This window comes from Lynx canadensis, chromosome E1 (genome assembly GCF_007474595.2).
Source record: "Lynx canadensis isolate LIC74 chromosome E1, mLynCan4.pri.v2, whole genome shotgun sequence".
NCBI lineage: Eukaryota > Metazoa > Chordata > Mammalia > Carnivora > Felidae > Lynx > Lynx canadensis.
The window spans coordinates 17,225,366-17,244,606 of NC_044316.2; the positions used below are offsets into that span (position 1 = coordinate 17,225,366).

Below are 19,241 nucleotides of genomic sequence, written 5' to 3' on the forward strand. Positions count from 1 at the left end.
GACACAGTTGACCTGCCCAGGCCAGCTTCCCATCCTGGCGCTAAGTTCCTCCAGCCTCCACCCTGCACCTTGGGCAGCTGGAAAGTGCCCGCCCACTTGGCCCAGAGTGCTTGCTGAAGGGTTCATGCCAGTGGTCTACTCATCTTCACCCCTCTTTTTCTCTCTCTCTTCTTTGCTTGCTGCTGGCAGCTGGACCCTGAGGCCGCCTCTCCTGCCCACAGCCAGGTAGGGTGCTCCTGCCCCCTTCAGGAGCCCTCCGCTTCCTCCAGTGACCGCCTTCCACCCCTGGCCTGTACCTGGGCTGGCGTCTGTGCTCGGGCCTCATGCTGGAGTGTAAGGCCTCTTTTCCCTTCCGGCTCCCACCCTGTATCTGGGGGGATCCTTGGGGGAGGCGGTGCCAGAAGTTTGAAATGGGGCTGTTCTGTGTCAGGCCCTTGGGAGGTGTCTAGTCTGAGTGCCACCACTTGAGTTTGGCCTTGTGGCACCTGGGTTTTAACCACTGGAACCCAAGGGCCTGGCAAGAGTTTTGGTTTCTAGGTGTTTTAATTCCTCTTACTCTGGATAGAGAAAGCTGAAAGGCTGAGCCCCTCCCACCTCCCACCCTCCTTCCCAAGCCAGAAGATGTGGCATTCTTTGGCTCCACCTGCTGGCCAATTTGGGAACCTACCTTTGAATTAGCTCTAAAGGATTCGTTCTAGGCCAGGACCCTGTGATGTCCCCTTCTTCATCAGGTTCCAAGCATCTGACCCGTAGAATGTGTCCAGTCGAGATGAACGTTTAACCTGTATCATGTGATTTGGAAAAAAATAAAACATTGATTTTTTTTTTATAAACTTACATTTCTTCAAATATAAAAAACTAGCCTTTTTTTTGGTTTTCATGTCTTCATTTAACAATTTAAAATGTTGCCAGCCTCATAGTGGTTCTCCTGTTTGAAGGGTGATTTCCCTGGTCATGATTCCCAGAGCCTGGGGGCCACGCGTTCCCTTCTCTCTCCAACGGGGAAGGGCAGTCAGCGAGGAAGAGGAAGTTATCTGAACCCAGAATCCAACCTGGGAGTAGAACCCAGATCTCTTTTTCGTTCAGCTCCAAGAAATGTGACAAAGAAAATATTTACTATGTTTTCTTATCCTTTCCAATCCCTCACACAGGGGGTCAGTATCACAGAGCAGCGTCTGTACCTCGGCCTCAAGTCTTGTGAGGGTGGGGGACTCTCAGAGACTGATGGTGGCTCACAGCTGTTCCAGAGCATGCCCAGCCATGTGGCATACAAGTCTTTTCCTGTGTTTGGCAAAACACTGCTGCACTTCTGTGCCCCCCTCATATGTCTGGCCATGCTATTTTATGGCCTTGGCCTTCTGAGGAGGCATGGAGGAGGAGTGGAAAGGCTGGCGTGTACATCTGGGCACTGCTCCTTGCCCAGCAGGGCATCCTCTGGAGGGAAGACCAGGCCGAGACTAGGATTTAGGACCCATATATCACTCTGCAGTAAAAAGTCCGCAGTAGACACTTCTCGGGTCTTGAGGAAGCGCCCTTTCCCACCTCGAGACAGAGGCTGGGCATGAGAGGTCACAGTAGCAGTGGGCGTTGGCTCAGGGAGAGGGGTGTGGGCTCAGCTCACCAACCCTACAGGGGAGGTGGGGAAGAGGGCGGCTGAGGGCAGAACCTGCTGGTTTGCTTTCCTACAGTCTACTCTCCTCAGGACTCGGGTTCTGAGTGTCCCCGTCCTTCCAGACCCTCAAGGCTGGCATGGTCCCTAACTCTGTGTCCTTGTCCTCGGTGCTCCTCAGGCCCATCCCCATCCCCTGGCTTCCCCACCTTCTTCCTCTGACACTTCCAATGTCCCCTGTTCTGTGTCTGCCACCCAACTGTCCCCCTTACCAGGTGGCTCATCTGGAAGCACTTCCCCTCACGTGTCTCTTCTCTTCTGTCCCGACTGTTTTCCAGAGCAAGGTCTGACTATTTATTACCCCCCCTTCCTCTGATAGGTGAAGACAGAAGAGCAGATTGCAGCTGAGGAGGCCTGGTATGAGACAGAGAAGGTGTGGCTGGTCCATAAGGATGGCTTCTCTCTGGGTGAGTCTGGGGAGGCCCAGGGTGCAGATGCCTGGGCCTCTCAGGTTTCCGGGCTGGGTGTGCCTTCTGGGTCTGGTGAGTCCTGGGTGGTGAGTGAGGAGAGGCTAGTGATATAGTAGGGAAGAGACAGGACCACAAAGGGCCTGAAGAGGGTGGCAGAGGCTTCCCGGGCCTGTGTCTAACTGTCTGTCCCCGCTCTGTAGGCAGTCAGCTCAAATCTGAGGAGCTCAGCTTGCCAGAAGGCAAGGTGCGTGTGAAGCTAGACCATGATGGCGCCATCTTGGATGTGGACGAGGATGATGTGGAGAAGGTTTGCAGGTGGAGGGCACAGGAAGTGGGCTGGGCAGGGCAGACCTGTCCACTGGCAGTGCCGACAGATTCTGCTTCTTCAGTGCCTGCCTGCCTGTCCTATCACACAGGCTAATGCTCCCTCCTGCGACCGTCTAGAAGATTTGGCCTCGCTGGTGTACCTCAATGAGTCCAGCGTCCTCCACACACTGCGCCAGCGCTATGGTGCTAGCCTGCTGCATACGTACGCTGGCCCCAGCCTGCTCGTCCTCAGCCCCCGTGGGGCCCCTGCCGTGTACTCTGAGAAGGTGCGGCACCCACTAGGCGACCATGCTGCCCCATGGACCCACCCACACACTACCTACCACACCTTCCCTGGCTTTGCTCCTTCCCTTTGGCATCCCACTGGGCTCTTGTCCACTCTCACAGTTGAACTTGGAGCCGTTTCAAGGGGTGGGGACATGAAGCCCTCCCCGTAACCTCTAACAGAGGCCAGGACTGTGCTAGTATCTGCATTTCTATGCAAGGCCTTAGCCTGGGAATCCCTCGACAACCCCCGCCCCGACAGTGAAAGGCCCAGAAAGATGTGGACCTTGGGGGTGAGGACTGTCCAAGTGTGACCAGCTAAGAGCCTGCCCCTTCCCGCCCTCCCCCTCCCACCCAAGGTGATGCACATGTTCAAGGGGTGTCGGCGGGAGGACATGGCACCCCACATCTATGCCGTGGCCCAGACCGCATACAGGGCAATGCTGATGAGCCGCCAGGACCAGTCTATCATCCTCCTGGGCAGCAGCGGCAGTGGCAAGACCACCAGCTGCCAGCATCTGGTGCAGTACCTGGCCACCATCGCAGGCACCAGTGGGAACAAGGTGTTTTCTGGTGAGACAGGCCACCTGGAAAAACCGAGAGGGGCTGGGGATGGAAGCGCCTCGTAGGTGTCAGCTTTGTTCTCCCTGGCTTCTCTGTGCCCTCAGACCCCCTCTGTCCCTGGGCAGTCTGGCCTGAGTAACTCTGAGCCTTTGTGCGCTGAGGGAATAGGCCCTGGGCAGGAGGCTTTCCTGATGGCCCCTGGGCCTCTGGAGGCTTTCCTGATGGCCCCTGGGCCTCTGGAGGCTTTCCTGATGGCTTCTGGGCCTCTGTTCTACAGCAGAGAAGTGGCAGGCTCTGTACAGCCTCTTGGAAGCCTTTGGGAACAGCCCCACCATCATGAATGGCAATGCCACTCGCTTCTCCCAGATCCTCTCCCTGGACTTTGACCAAGCTGGCCAGGTGGCCTCAGCCTCCATCCAGGTGAGAGAACACTCAGGGTAGTTAAGAGACTGGCTGCCTGGTTTCAGGCTCCCTCCTGTGCCTTATTTTCCCGGGATTCTACCCAGGATCCCCTCCAGCAGGGATGGTGTGCTCCGCTCCGAGCTGTCACCATTCTGCCCCCGCCGTGTCTTCTGCCCCCCCATGCTTCTTGCCCCAGGTGGGTCCTGGCTCAGCTTCCTGCCCAACCCTGGGGTTGGCTGTACCCTACTTCTGGGGCCCTGGCCCTGTGTTCAGGGGTTTCTCTCAGGCTAATTTCACCCAAGTAAGACTTGCTTGTCAATGAAGTAAGTTCAAGCCGAAGCTGGTCCCCTTCCATGCTGAATGAAATATTTTTCCACAAAGTGCCCAGCTCCCTGAGAAGACTGTGCCTGGGGGCTGGGCAAGGCACCAAGGCCCCTCTGTGAGCTGGGCCTATCTCCTTCCCCCTGGCTTTGGTTTGTGCCCCAGGTTTGACCCTGTGGTGATCTGGCCTCTGGTTGAGAGTAAGCTGCACCTGCTTGCTCCCATGGGCCTTGTTCTTTCCGGTGTGGGGTGGAGAAGCTTGACCTGGCACCACCCTCCTTGCCCATACCCTCTATGCTGTGCCATAGACGATGCTACTGGAGAAGCTGCGTGTGGCCCGACGCCCAGCCGGTGAGGCCACCTTCAACGTCTTCTACTACCTGCTGGCCTGTGGGGATGGCACCCTCAGGTGAGATGGGACAAAGGAAATCGGGGAGGGTGCTCTGGGTTCTAGCTCACTGATGGCTCCCGGACCTTGTCACTTGACTGCATCCCATACCGTTTGTTTATCGTACGCTTGCTACATGTTAGGCTCTGAGGTAACTGGGGGTGGTGAGATGAATGAGCCATGGGCTGTACCCCACAGGAACTCCTGGGTCCCGGGCACAGAGTCCTGGCTATGTGTGAGGGGCACAATTGATGCTCCGTGTTCCCAGGGTCAAGCTATGACCTCTGCTACTCCAGGTCTGCAGAGGAAAGCACCTCAAGATGCAGGTGGTCAGGGACTTGCCTATAAGTCACACAGATAATGTGGGGCTGAGCTGTTATTTGAGTTCATACTGGAGCCGAAAGCCCGGGCCTTTTTCTGTGCCCTCCAAGCTGGGCCTCCTGCCCCCCATGTTGGCTCATCTACCAGGCTTTTCCCGGTAGACCTTCAGACTTGCTGTCTTTGTTCTTTGAAAAAAAGGATTAATGATAAGGCTGAGCAAGCAACCCCAGGACATTATCCTCCTTAACTCTTCTTGTAGCTGAGAGCCTGGTCTCTGTCCTGGCTGGACTCGCGCTTCAGGCAGATTCCTGGCTCTCTTTCAGGGTTCTGTCTGGACACTCTCCCCAGAGCATCTCTGACGACCTGTCCTAGGGAGGTTGGTGCTCTGACCAGGCCTTCAGGCCAATTAGGGAAGGCGGCGGCAGCTGGCCTGACAGTAGGGCATGACGGGCAGACAGGACTGAGAGTCTGGAAGCTGAATCTGTCTCCACCCTGGTAGGGAGATGGCCTTGGCATGGGGACCAAGCACTGTGCTGATGCCTCATTTGTACCCCTAGGACAGAGCTCCACTTGAACCACTTGGCGGAGAACAATGTGTTTGGGATTGTGCCACTGGCCAAGGTGAGGGGCCTGTGGGGACTAGGTTGGCAGTCCTGGGCCTTGGGAGCAGGGGAGTAGGGGAAGTGACCTGGAGAACCCCACGGGAATAGCAGGAGCCCAGCCCCAGCTGGGCAGCTCTCGCCAGCCCTGCCCTCCCCGAGGGTCCAGAAGCATGGGGGTATGCCGGGAGGGACAGCGCACCCCCCCCCCCGAGGTGCAGTGCCAGCGTCCCCTCCTGTCCCTGCAGCCTGAGGAGAAGCAGAAGGCGGCTCAGCAGTTCAGTAAGCTACAGACCGCCATGAAGGTGCTGGGCATCTCCCCAGATGAACAGAAAGCCTGCTGGCTCATCCTGGCTGCCATCTACCACCTGGGGGCTGCAGGCGCCACCAAAGGTAACCCGCAACGGGTCCCAACAGCCTGGCTTGTTGCCTGGGAGAGCTTGTGGAGGCCCTGCCACTCGCGGTTTGTCCTCACCCAGCACAGATGTGTCTGTTATCACCCTCTGTTGCGTGTGCCTCTTCCCAGTCTCCCACGTCAGAACAGGAGGCTCTGATGCCCAGAGAAGGATCTCTGCCCCTGGACTTGGATGGCAGTAATGCGGAGCACTGTGAAGAGTTGGGGGGGGGGGGCAGGATTCGGAAGCTGAGGGGAAAGAGAAGGGCCCTAAGTCCGAGCAGTCCCCTTGGAATAACTCTGCTTCTTGTTCCCTTCCTGACAGAGGCCCCCGAGGAGCAAGCCGGTAACTGACCTTGGCCCCTCCCTGGGGTGTAGGGGCCACCTTGTCCCACCTTGGTGCTTGCCCTGGGCTCTGTCTGGGGGCTGGGCTTGTTCTGTCACAATGGAGGGGACTGGCCTGGGAGAAGCCCCAGGTTGAGGGGGGAGAAGGTGCCTGCCGGCTGTGAGGCTTCTCGGAGTCCCAGGCATAGCTGCTTCTACTTGTGTTGCCTCCAGATCCTGGGGCCTCTCAGGATGCCCTCCTCGGGGCTTGGATGGGGTAGGGTGGGCCTGCTTCTTGGGGCTTTCCCAGGCCAGTTTTCTCTGAGTCTTCCCTTTTCTTCACTGGTTTGGTAGAAGGCATCGCTTCCTCTTGCATATCCAGGTGGGGGCCACTAGGGGGCGGCAGGCACCGTGGTAACGAATGGGCTGTTGCTTCCGCACTTGAACTTGGGGCTTGTGAATGGCTAGAGCTTGGTCTGGCTTGGAAGAACTCTGCTGCCTTCTTCTGAGATTACCTTGACGGCTGGGCACTCTGAGCACCTCTTTGCCCCTTTCTCCCCTTTCTCCGAGGGATGCTGCCTCTGAACAGCCTCTCGGGCTTTGGCTTCATGTTCCTCTGGGATGTGAAGAGCCCCAGGCTGCTCAGCAGGAGCGAGAAAGCACTGGTGGGCGGGTGGGTGCATGGAGGAACAGGCGTTCAGGTGTTAGGTTCCTTATGATCCCAGCAGGTGGCATCCCTGCCAAAGAGGAAGCAGGCTCTGAGTTAAAGAAGTTGTCTCCAGACTGCGTAGGTGGGCAGGCGGGTAGGCGTGTGGCTGTGTCTTGAGGAAGTTCTTTTGCTCTGAGGCGGTGACAAGCCCAGGTTTCCTATAACCCTGTACTGCACGCGGAGAGCTCCGGGTGTGTGTCAGCAGGGTCTGTTACCTCCTCAGAGCTTCCGGTATTTCCCAGAGGGTGTGTGTGTGTGTGTGTGTGTGTGTGTGTGTGTGTGTGTGTGGTGTCTTTGTAGGTCTCTATGTGACAGCGTGATTGCATCCATGAACACACTCCTTCGAGATGGTGTGTGTGCACATGTGTGTATTTTTGTGTCTCGGAGTCTGAATGTGGTTATGTTCTCTTGCCTGCTCATCCTCACAACCCCCCACCCCCCATGGTCCCTTCCCGTGGGCCTGGCGGGCTCAGCTGATGACTGTTTGCTAACACGCTGTTTTTCTTTGCATGCTGCATGCTGGTCCTTTGCCTTACAGAAGCTGCTGAAGGTAAAACCTTGTTTCTTGTTAGCTTTCCCTAATTGCTGTGATTAGACACATGTTGGCTGAGGCGCGACTGTCTGCGTGGGCTGTTCCCTTTCCCTGGCAGCTCTTTCCACTTCCCCACTGGTGGGCCATGGGTGGGTGTTTGTGGTCTCCCCCAGCAGATGCCTGGAAGTAAGGGAGAGGGTATTCTTGGAAGGGGGAGGCACTGGTACTCCCCCATGATGTGTCCCCCACAGGCACAGGTGGTTCCGGTGCTCATTAGAGATGGGCTGGCTCCTCCTCGGACCGCCCCACCCCAAGTTGGTACCCCTGAGGCCAAGTCTTCTAAAAGCGATGGTCAAAGCTGCCTGGGCGCCCTCTGGCGGCGGCAGCCTGGAGTTACCTCCTCTTTTAGGACCTGCTCATTCTCACTAGGGCAGGGGACCCAGGAAGTGCTTGTGGGCAGCTGCTGGCCGTCCCTGTTTTGCCTAAAGCCCTTCTGGTGTCATCAGAGCTGGTGTTTCCTCCAGAAGATGTTCACTCCCCCGTTGTTGGCCATGGGAGCCAAAGGGCCCCATGGTCATCAAGTGGACTAAGGAGAAAGACCCAAGATGCCAGATCCTTTTTTCTACCCCATAGCTGGGCGCAAGCAGTTTGCCCGCCACGAGTGGGCCCAGAAGGCCGCATACCTGTTGGGCTGCAGCTTGGAGGAGCTCTCCTCAGCCATCTTCAAGCACCAGCACAAGGGTGGAACCCTACAGCGTTCTACCTCCTTCCGCCAGGGCCCTGAGGAGAGCAGCCTGGGGGATAGCACAGGTACCATGGGACCCTTGGCTGGTAGATGTGATTGGGAGGCCTCATCCGGGGCTCATTGCAGTCTTCTCTGGCGTGGGGAGACTGCTGGGGTGAATAGGTGCTTCCATCAGAGGAAGAGGCCCAGCCCCAGGGCCCCATGCTGACTTGACCCAGGGTGGGTAGAGAGCATCCCCCGTGGGGATTCCCAGGGGGCAGGAGGTAGAGGTGATGCTCTTGCCCCACAGGCCCCAAACTGAGTGCACTGGAGTGCTTAGAGGGCATGGCGTCTGGCCTCTACAGTGAGCTCTTCACCCTTCTCGTCTCCCTGGTGAACAGGTGAGTGCCAGGCAGGGCCCAGGAGCTGACCAGCTTCCTGCCGTGACAAAGGTGGGAGTTGACTGATACCTCTGTGCTGGTGTGATTGCTGAGGTGGAGCCATTCTCCGCCAGCAGAGGGCTCATTGTCCTCGCGGGCGGCAAAAGGCACATCCTCCCCACCAGGGTCGTGGGCACCTGGGCAGGGTGGAGATCTGGCTTGGGGCAGAACATGGCTGCCTGGGCGCCATAGGCAGACCAGTGGAGCGTGTTCAGTGGTACTGCCCTGGCCAGCTCTGACCCAGGCTCTCCCTGTGAAGGGCTCTCAAGTCCAGCCAGCACTCACTCTGCTCCATGATGATTGTGGACACTCCGGGCTTCCAGAACCCTGAGCAGGGTGGGTCGGCCCGTGGAGCCTCCTTTGAGGAGCTATGCCACAACTACGCCCAGGACCGGCTGCAGAGACTCTTCCACGAGCGCACCTTTGTGCAGGAGTTAGAAAGATACAAGGAGGTAGCACTTGACCTTGCCTCTGCCTGCCCCTGCCCCACCCCCACCCCGGCCCCCAACTTCACTTCCCTGGCGCCCGCAGGGAGGGCATCTGTGGAGAGAGAAGGCACCACCTTTCCCACCGGTGGCTCCCTTCCTCGCTTTCGCTCTGTCATTTCTGTCTCTCTGTGTTCTCTGGAGTGGTAGTCTTGTCCTGCCCCAGACTGCATTCTTACCCTGTGGAGAGTTTGCTCTCCAAGAAGCTGCGCCTGCATTCGGGGTCCCTGAGAGCCCCTCTTTGCCCACCCTCAAGGCACCCACCTAGGCCCCGTGAATTCCTGCCTCCACGTGTGTCAGGCCTGGCCTTCCCTGTCTGTCTCCTGATCTGTTAAGATGGTGATTAGCTAGGGCCCCTTCACGAAAGGGTGTCCCGCATGGAACAAGATCTAGAAATCCCACCTCATGTGGAGGTGAGATGAATGAACTGGGGAGCGTATTTACCTTGGATGAGGGAAGATATACGAGGCAAATGACAACTGTCTTCAAGTGTTTCGAGGGTGATGGTGTGAAATCGAGAGTAGGGGTATTCTGCATAGTCTAATCAACTGGTGCGAATAACAGGAATATGCGACTTTACCTCAGTATTGAAGAAGGTTAAAAGAATTTTAGCTGTCCCAATCCCAGCGCCCCCTCCTGGCCATCACCCAGGGCTGCACCCCTCAAAGGGCCTGTGCTCACAACCTCTCTCCCTTTCTTCCTAGGAGAACATTGAGCTGGCATTTGACGACTTGGAGCCAGCCACGGATGATTCTGTGGCAGCTGTGGACCAAGCCTCCCATCAGTCCCTGGTAGGAACTCCAGCAAGGGCCTGGGCTGGCCTTTTCTCCCCTTGTCTGTTCCTCAACCTCAGTCAGGCCCTTGCTGTTGTAACCTGCTGCTCAGCTGGTCCGGTCAGGAAGTGGCACTTCCTTCTGCCCTTGTGCAGTGACAGGCTTAGCCCCAGGTGTCTGAGCCACAAGGGAAGATGTGACCTCCTCCCTTACCACCTCGGGCTCAGGCCCTGTCCTGTGACTGGCTGAGCCAGGAACTCTGGTGTCTCCTCCTCGATGGTGAGGGTTTGACTGGACCCAGAGGACATAGTCATCCCTCCCACTGTCCCCAAGAGACTGGTGCAGCCAAGCAGAACGGGCGAGGAGTCTGTGCAAGCAAGGAATCTGTGCCTCGCTATATATGTGAGCCCTCACCCCTCAACCTTAGGGGCAGGCTTTGTCACACTTTGGACTAGTATCTTGGGTACTTTGCTGCCTGGGAGACCGGCCGGCCTGATGAACACTTGGCATTTGCTGATTGTCTTCAGTTAGGGACGTTTCATAGGGACTTTTCTCGAGAATTGGCATTTTTGCTAGGCTCCCCTCCTCTGCTTTGAGCCCTGCCTCCCTCTCCCTCTTCCTTGTGGGAAGGCCCTGCCATGCTACAAGGACGTGGGGCCCCAGGGAGATCGAGTGTCCTCTGGTACAAGTCCTTAAAGTGCCCAAGTTCCGTGTCTCCCCAGGGAAGCTGGCTTTGCTTTTCCTGGCACCTGGGTTCTTGTCCCGGCCTCCGTGAGAGACTTTGCCATTCCCAGGAGGTGTGGGAAAGTCAGTCCGTGTGGCTTAGCAGTGGCAGTGGCTCAGACAGTGGGTTCCCTTCTTTGCTGTCCCTATCTGATGGGCCTTAGCACCGCTGGAACAGGGACCCCTTGGTGCTGAGCCTGTTGCGCACTGTCCTTCATTGCCCAGTCCTGCCATGCAGCTCCAGCCAGTCTGGGACCTTAGCTGCCCTTCAGTGCTTGGCCACATTCTGCTTCCTCCTGAGAATCACACAGGCTCCCTTGGGCAGCCATGGGGTGGGGGTGGGGAGGAGATGCAGGCAGCTGGGTTCAAAGAAAGGAAAAATGGCGCTTTTCTTACTTCTCTTGTCCCCCAGTCCCTAAAGGCCAGGCAAGCATGGGGGTGTGGGGGCGGTTCTGTCTTCTTGCTCAAGGAAGACTTGGAAATGCTGTAGAAAAGACACCGTCAGACCAGGTGTGGCCACAGACCTGGTTTGTGTGGCCTGCGTAGGGTGTTAGAAACCAGAATTCAGTATTTCCACCTTCTCTTGAAAAGCTGGAAGGTTTATCTGCACTAGGCCAGTGTTCCTCCAGGACAGAAGTTGGCTACAGCTGATTGGGAAATAGCCATTTCCCTCAGATGGGGACACCTGCTAGGCAGTCACCCAACTCCGCCCATTTTGGCTGTTATATCTGTTAAGTCGCCTGTCTTACAATTTGGACGCTCAAGTTTATGACCCTGCAGGAATCCCCCCTGCAGTGCTCTGAGCCCTTTCCGCGTCCCCCGCCCCCCGCTGCCAGGGCGCCCAGGGTTAACCCCAGCCATCACTGACTGACTGCTGCCTTCGGGCCATGCCCTCTGCCCAGGGACCTTCCAGACTTCATCTCGTTTAGTCTGCCTGGGAGGTGATGCCCAGGGAGTGAGGGCCACACAGCCTCACTTCCAGGAAGGTGAGGATGATTAACAAGAAGCCTTCAGCCTTTGGTGACTTCGGACACGACTCCTAGGAACTGTGTTTTGCTGTGGGCTTCTCTCTCTAGTCTCTCTCAGGCTCCCTCTTTCTCCTTGCTGCGCAGCTGCTCCACAAGGTGTCAGCCGTGAGTGGCAGGAGCTGCAATGCATGTGCGTATGGGTGGCGTGTCGATAGTGTGTGGTCGGGCCAGGGGCTCCGTGTGACACGGGGGCATTTCTTCACTTCTCCGTAGGTCCGCTCGCTGGCACGCACCGACGAGGCAAGGGGCCTGCTATGGCTATTGGAAGAGGAGGTGCTGGTGCCAGGGGCCACTGAGGATGCCCTCCTGGAGCGCCTTTTCTCCTACTATGGCCCCCAGGAGGGTGACAAGAAAGGTAGGTGGTACCCCTAGAGGGCTCTTCTGCTACCCCTCGGAAGGACCCACTATTATACGGGTCTAGATGGTACTGTCTGGAAGGACTCACCGGGTCCCTGGGCTTTTTGGGGGCCTGTGCCCTGATGATCTGAACCTTACTTCTCCCATCCTCAGGCCAGAGCCCCCTCCTGCGCAGCAGCAAACCCCACCATTTTCTCCTGGGCCACAGTCATGGCACCAACTGGGTCGAGTATAATGTAGCTGGCTGGCTGAGCTACACGAAACAGAACCCGGCCACCCAGAATGCCCCCCGGCTCCTGCAGGACTCCCAGAAGTAAGGACACCACTCGCTCTGCCACGTCTCGTCCCCAGGGCTGGTTTTGGCCTCCCTGGTCTAAGAGGCCCCCTCACCAGCAGGGTTGATTGCCTCTACTTCCTGAGAGGTGACAGCCAAGGTCAATTGGTCTTGAGGGCCTGGGAGTGGCCTCCTGGATAGAGGTGGGACGGACATGGTTGGAGGGACCTATAGTTTGAAATCTGAATAGCACCTCCACGTTCTTCATAGAAGGCAGGAGTAGTAAACACACACACACACACACACACACACACACACACACAAAACAAACAAACAAAAACTTTAAAATGGAGTGCCTGGCTTGGTCACAAAAGCATGTAACTCTTGATCTCAGGGTTGTGACTTCAAGCCCCACACTGGCTGTAGAGATTACTTAAAATACCATAAAAATTAAAAATTTTAAAAGAAGGCAGAAATAGCCTTAGAAACCCCTCAGTCATACAAGGCCTGTCATTCATTTGTGTATTTAGCAGATAACTATTGAGCACCTGCTCCTTGACTGAGACTCTTCCGGGTGCCTGGCAGATAGCAATGAATAAAATAAAACTCCCTGCCCAGTTGGGGGGTGGGGGGGGGACAGGGGGGGAGAGCTCAGATAACAACCAGTAAATGTCATATGCAGATTCTATGGCGTGGCAGAGGATGCTGGGCTCTAATCTCTCCTCTCACACTGGACCTCTGCCCTCCCGGGTGATGGACAAGAACAGATCACTCCACTCTGTTCAATGCCTGCCTACCCCTAGGCTTCTGTCCCCCTCCACCCAGTGGTTTTCTCTTCTTCCTGTTCGAAGATTTGTCTACAGTTTCTCTCTAGGGTGCGGGACATGCAGCCCCAGGCCAGATAACCCAGGCCACTGGCCACGATGATGTGGGGCTTTTGGGGGTGTCTTAGGAACTGGGAGAAGGAACGGCCTCCACTACGCTCTCAGTGAGACTTCTTTCCCTCCTTCGCCCTTCCACCTCCGGCAGGAAAATCATCAGCAACCTGTTTCTGGGCCGGGCGGGCAGCGCCACGGTGCTGTCGGGCTCCATCGCGGGCTTAGAGGGCGGCTCGCAGCTGGCGCTGCGCCGGGCCACCAGCATGCGGAAGACCTTCACCACGGGCATGGCGGCTGTCAAGAAGAAGTCTCTGTGCATCCAGATTAAGCTGCAGGTGGTGAGTGTGCCCGCCCAGGCTCCGGGGCCCTCTCGGGGCTTCTCTGGCCATTCTAGGCACACTCAACTTACCTGGTGCCCACTCAGCATCCCACTCTGACTTGACTGCTCTCTTTTTTAAGTCCTCTTTTCGGTACGGCTGCCTGAGTGGCCACACAGGCCGAGTGAGGGCATGGCTTGGCCATTGGTGGGACACCTGCCATCCCGTGGGGAGCGGAGATGCTGATGCCAGTCCCAGCTCTCCTGACCCCCGGCCGGGCCATCAGAATCCACTGAGGCCTGCCTCTTTCCCTTTGGCAGGATGCCCTCATAGACACCATCAAGAAATCAAAGCTGCATTTCGTGCACTGCTTCCTGCCTGTAGCAGAGGGCTGGGCTGGGGAGCCCCGTTCTGCGTCTTCCCGACGGGTCAGCAGCAGCAGCGAGCTGGACCTGCCCTCGGGGGACCACTGCGAGGCTGGGCTCCTGCAGCTGGACGTGCCCCTTCTCCGTGCCCAGCTCCGCGGCTCCCGCCTGCTTGACGCGATGCGCATGTACCGCCAAGGTGGGCCTCCCTCCCTCTCAGCTGCTGCTTCTCTTTTCTAGAACTGGCTCCTGCCCCTCCCCACCTCCCAGATGGGGCCCATGGGGCTAGAGGGGTGCTGCTTCCCCCTCTGGGCCCTAGATCTCTTTCCTCCTCTGGTGCCTGCTCAGTGGGGGTCTCTCCAGCCCAGGCTGTTCCTTTCTCTTTTTCCTTCCACCTGGCTGACCCCCTTCTTCCTCCTCTCCCTTCTCTATTCCAATCCTCCTCACCCACCCCCCGTTCCCCACGTGCCCTATTCACACAGCTCCTTCTTTCCCCCTTCCCTGCTCTGCCCACAGCAACAGACCCACTCAAGCTGTCTGCTCAGTGGTGCTAACTATCTCCTAGAGCAGGCCGGTGGCTGGGCTGCACCCCCGACGAGAAATGAGGTGCTAAATTTTTCTGAAGTACGTAAAATTCCCAAGAAAGGTCAGACAGACCCTTTTTATGGACCCATCTGGAGGAGGTGATGGAAAGGGTGAGAGTAATTAGCACAGTTGACCCTTGACTAACTGGTTTTGAACAGTGCAGGTCACTTATATGCGGACTTTTTGTAGTATGGTACTATGCCTGGCATAGTTTTGCTCCCTTGTGACTTCCTTAACGACATTTGCTCTCTTCTAGCTTACTTTATTGTAAGAATACGGTATATACTACACATAACACATGACAATGTGTTAATCGACTGTTTCTGTTATTGGTAGGGCTTCCAGTCAACAGTAGATTATTAGTAGCTAAGTTCTGGGATGGTGGTTGGTGGGGGGGAGAGTTAAAAGTCATACTTGGATTTTTGACTGCACAGGGGGTCAGCACCCTTAACTCTCATGTTGTTCGAGGATCACCTCTAGTTCACATCTTTAGAGTATTTACGGTACACCAGGCACTATTCTGAACTTGTCATAGACATTGACTCATTAATTTTCCCAACAATCTCATAAGCCATAGGTGCTATTACCATCCCCAGATGAGGAGACTGAGGCTTAGAGATGTTAAGTAGCTTGCCTGGGGTCACACAGCTCTTGAGTGGTACAGCGAGATTTGACCCAGGTGGACCAGCTTCCAAGTCCATGCCTCTTGAGTAGGGCTTCGTTAGCCTGAGAAGTTAAGGGTTGCCAGATTTCTGCCCTTTTTCCTTTTGATAGAAGAACTGGCAGGGTCCCACCGCCCATAGCCAGGTCCCCTTGAGGCATCCCCATGGACACCATCACTTTTCCTTAGCAGCCAAAGCCAAAACACGGGCTCCCTGCCCTGCTCTAAATAAATCATTGATCTGTCCCCACGTCTTGATATGGAGTTGGTGTTTATTATTTCAAAACCAGATTGTTACCGCTCTGAACCAAAATCAATGTGCTTTACTCAAACAAGCAGATCGATGAGGCCAGCAGCGGCAGGCCCCCCTCCCCTCGCCCAGTCCCCAGCCACCATCGATAGCGCTGATGATTAATTAAGATGCCAGGCGTCCGGACCTGCTATCCTGGCCCATCAATTTAATTGCAATTCAGATACAATCAATAGCTCACTTTGTCTTGGCCCCTCAGCGGCCCCCGCCTCCTGTTTCAATTATCGGGCACACGCATCAGCCTCATCTCCCAGTTGGAGGGTTTCCCAGAGCTGGCTAGGCCGGTGGAGTGGAGCGAGCCCCCGACTAGCTGTCAAGAGCCCGGCTTTGGAGTCCAGTTCTGCCTCTAGCCGCAGCCTCTGTGACCTTGAGCAAGCCGTTCGGTCCACCTCCTCAGCCTCAGCTTCCATGCCTGGAAGATGAGTTGTATCTGCTCTAAGACCCCTTTTCAGTTTAAATTCTGTGAATCTGTAAGAGTGGCTCTCGTGGTCCTCTGCCACGGGCTCTGGTTCCCTCAAGTGGCTCGGGGTAACTTCCTCCTGGCCACCATCCCGACCTTGCTCCAGGCTAGAAGCCATCTGACCCTTGCCCTCACCTCAAGCATTAGGGAGGTCTCTATTAGAGGCAACACTCTTCAGGGAAAGAGAATCTATAAGTCTTGGTCACTCGGCCTAGGGCTCAAGGTCAGGATAGGAGCACTAAGGGTGCCCTTTCTGTGTCCTGCTTCAGTGGACTGAGGAAAGGAAGGTAGCATTTTATTGAACACCCATTATGTGAGCCACACTGTGCTTTCTACATATTTTGTCATTCAAGCCCCATGACTACCATGCAAGATAAGTGGTAGGTCCACCATTTAAAGATCAGGAGACCGAGAGTCAGAAATGTTGAGCTGGGAATGCAAGCTGGTGCAGCCACTCTGCAAAACAGTATGGAGGTGCCTCAAAAAACTAAAAATAGTTTTACGACCCAGCAATTGCACTACTAGGCATTTATCCAAGGGATACAGGTGTGCTGTTTCGAAGGGACACATGCCCCCCCCCATGTTTATAGCAGCACTATCAACAATAGCTAAAGTATGGAAAGAGCCCAAATGTCCATCAGTGGATGAATGGATAAATATGTGGTATATATATACAATGGAGTATTACTCAGCAATCAAAAAGAATGAAATCTTGCCATTTGCAACTACGTGGATGGAACTGGAGGGCATTATGCTAAGTGAAATTAATCAGAGAAAGACAAAAATCATATGAGGACTTTAAGAGACAAAACAGATGAACAGAAGGGAAGGGAAACAAAAATAATATAAAAACAGGGAGGAGGACAAACATAAGAGACTCATAAATATGGAGAAAAAACAGAGGTTACTGGAGGGGTTGTGGGAGGGGGGATGGGCTAAATGGGTCAGGGACACTAAGGAATCTACTCCTGAAATCATTGTTGCACTATATGCTAACTAATTTGGGTGTAAATTTTAAAAAATAAAATAAAATAAATGCTATTTACAAGTATCCTCTAATCGGTGAATGGATAAAGAAGATGTAGTATATATATATATATATATATATACAATGGAATATTATTCAGCCATAAAAGAATGAAATCTTGCATTTGCAATGACATGGATGAAACTAGAGAGTATAACGCTAAGCAAAATAAGTCTGTGAGAAAAAGACAAATACCATAAGTTTTCACTCATGTGGAATTTAAGAAACAAAACAAACGAGCAATGGGGAAAAAGAGAGAGAGAGAGAGAGATCAAGAAACAGACTCTTAACTAGAGAGAACAAACTGATAATTGACCAGAGGAGAGAGGGCTAGGGAGGGTGGACGAAACAGGTGATGAGCACTGGGTGATGTATGGAATTGTTGAATCACTATATTGTATACCTGAAACTAATATAATACTAGATGCTAGCTAACTAGAATTAAAATAAAAACCTAAAATGGAAAAAAGTACACCAGTCTAAAATTAAAATTTTGTTTTTCTCTCTGTTAAAAAGACTTTCTTAGATTATTGATCTGCTCTTGATAAGAAATCACAACATTTTTTTTCTTTATCTGCCCAGAAAACAAGGTTTCTATTTGTTTTTATCAGATCTCTAATTACCTAAGAAAACTAAAACTATCGATATTAAAGGAGCTGAGTTTTGCTAAAAATTATATAAACTTCTATAGAATCTCTTAGTGCCATTTTGGTTAAAACTTAAAACTTAAATTGTATAATGATCCGTAATCCTATTTAGTCATGTGCTTTCAAACTTTTTGATATTTTTAACAAACTTCCCAAAACTTTACATTCTAAATAAAGTTTTTTGTGACTAAAAAAAAAAGAAAGAAAGAAATGTTGAGTGGGTCACCCAAGGTCACATGATGCTAAGAGCCAGGGTCAGGATTCCAACCCCAAGCCTGTGCACTTTTCCTCTCAGCTACTCTCTGTTGCCCTGTTTTCTGTTTCCTTATTAAGCCCTGAAGACATTGTTCTCTCTGGGTTCGAACAGAGTCATAGACTCGGAGCCTAGAAAGCATCTTAGAGGTCATCCCAGCTTTCTTCTCCAGGTGGTCCGCCATCCTCCGTTTGCACACCTCACTGACAAGGAGCTTGCTTCCTTCTAAGGGAAACTGTTCCCTTTGTAACCTTGAAATCCCGCTGGAGGGCAGCCTCCTGTCCCTTGCACCTGCCTCTTCCCTCTCCACCCCTCTTTCCTGGGCCTGCCTCAGCCACGGCCTCTCCTCCCCCTTGAGTTTCTTCCCCTTCCAGTGATGTCCCTGCATGCTACCTGGGTGGCCAGTGGCCATCGGGGCATGCCGGGAGCAGACGGGGTGCTGAAGGACCGACTCTGGACCGCCCTCTCTTTAGGTTACCCTGACCACATGGTATTTTCCGAGTTCCGCCGCCGCTTTGACGTCCTGGCACCACACCTGACCAAGAAACATGGGCGCAACTACATCGTGGTAGATGAAAGGCGGGTAGGTCTGGACCCCAGATTCCTCTTCAGACCCCACTCCAAGCGGCTACCTTTCCTCCCCTAGAGAGAGCCAGGCTGGCCCTTGCCCAGGCTCCTGGTTTTGGCCGACCGGGGCCGGGGACAGGGGCACATGGCAGCCAAGCTGTGGCGGTGGGGGAGAGGCAGCCTTGGGGAGTCAGAAAAGAGCACCCCCTCTGGAGGCCGGCGCTCTGGTGAGCTGGTCGTCTAAGAGCCTCCCAGGTGCAGATTGGAACTAATGTTTGGGTGTACCAATTGGTAGCACCTGGGCCCTTCAGCCTCGACTCCCACATCACGGACTGGTTCCCACAGCAGGAAGCTGTCCAGAGGTGAGGCAAGCATCCCTCTTAGGGGGAAGATTGGTGTGGTAAGGCCTCCCGGGCCAGGGTAAGCAGAGGCTCCTGGGCCCCTTATCAGCACAGGGTGGTGAACTCATGGCTGCAGAAAGGGAGGCCTCCCTGCCATTCTGAGCTATCACGCAGGCTATCACTCCCCAGAGGAGCCCTGCAGACAGCCAGAGGGCTCATCGAGCAGAGGACCCCTCTTTCACTGTGCTCTGGCCTCAGGCTCCCAGCCTGACTCTGAAGGCATCTCAGACCTTACCTTGGCTTCCCTAAGAGGGAGAATGGGGCCGAATGGGGCAGAAAGCCCCCGTCCCCTTGCCCCCTGAGTCACAGACCCATATTCACGGAGGCCTCTAAAACTTCTTTCCATCCAGGACTTGCCAGTGTCCTGGGCAAGCTTGCTGTGGATGTAGATGACCCAGCCCCCTTCTGTCTGACCCCTGACCTTTATTCCAGCCTCCCACTCCTGGCTACACCCAGCACCTTATCATCCCTGGAAACACTTCACTTCAGAAATCTTAAATTCTAACGTGGCCTTCTCTGACCACAGCCCTCTACCTGTGCACCTCACTTCTCTCCTCCTCTCAGGACACTTGCTCTTTGACCCTGTTGAGACCTCTCGCTTCTGGACCCCACTCCATTCCCTTCTAACTTTCCTTCCTTTTCCACTCAGCCTCATGCCGTGGTCCAGCCCTCCTATCACTTGGCCTTTGTCACCCTCAGCTCTCCTGAGCCTCCCATGGCACCCGCCCCCCGCCCACGCCCC

The 19,241-nt window shown here is 54.8% G+C and overlaps 1 protein-coding gene across 1 annotated transcript in view; it reads left to right on the forward strand.

Moving 5' to 3' along the window:
• MYO18A (myosin XVIIIA) overlaps positions 1–19,241 on the forward strand; it is a 100,991-nt gene that overhangs the window by 51,681 nt on the left and 30,069 nt on the right. The window contains 20 exon segments of the mRNA XM_030296695.1: positions 190–225; positions 1,989–2,076; positions 2,280–2,386; positions 2,496–2,672; positions 3,030–3,243; positions 3,512–3,654; positions 4,266–4,366; positions 5,224–5,287; positions 5,514–5,658; positions 5,985–6,005; positions 7,231–7,242; positions 7,858–8,034; positions 8,259–8,349; positions 8,648–8,840; positions 9,578–9,664; positions 11,611–11,752; positions 11,908–12,067; positions 13,058–13,244; positions 13,544–13,787; positions 18,005–18,114. Of these exon segments, the coding sequence (XP_030152555.1) occupies positions 190–225; positions 1,989–2,076; positions 2,280–2,386; positions 2,496–2,672; positions 3,030–3,243; positions 3,512–3,654; positions 4,266–4,366; positions 5,224–5,287; positions 5,514–5,658; positions 5,985–6,005; positions 7,231–7,242; positions 7,858–8,034; positions 8,259–8,349; positions 8,648–8,840; positions 9,578–9,664; positions 11,611–11,752; positions 11,908–12,067; positions 13,058–13,244; positions 13,544–13,787; positions 18,005–18,114 (2,499 nt within the window).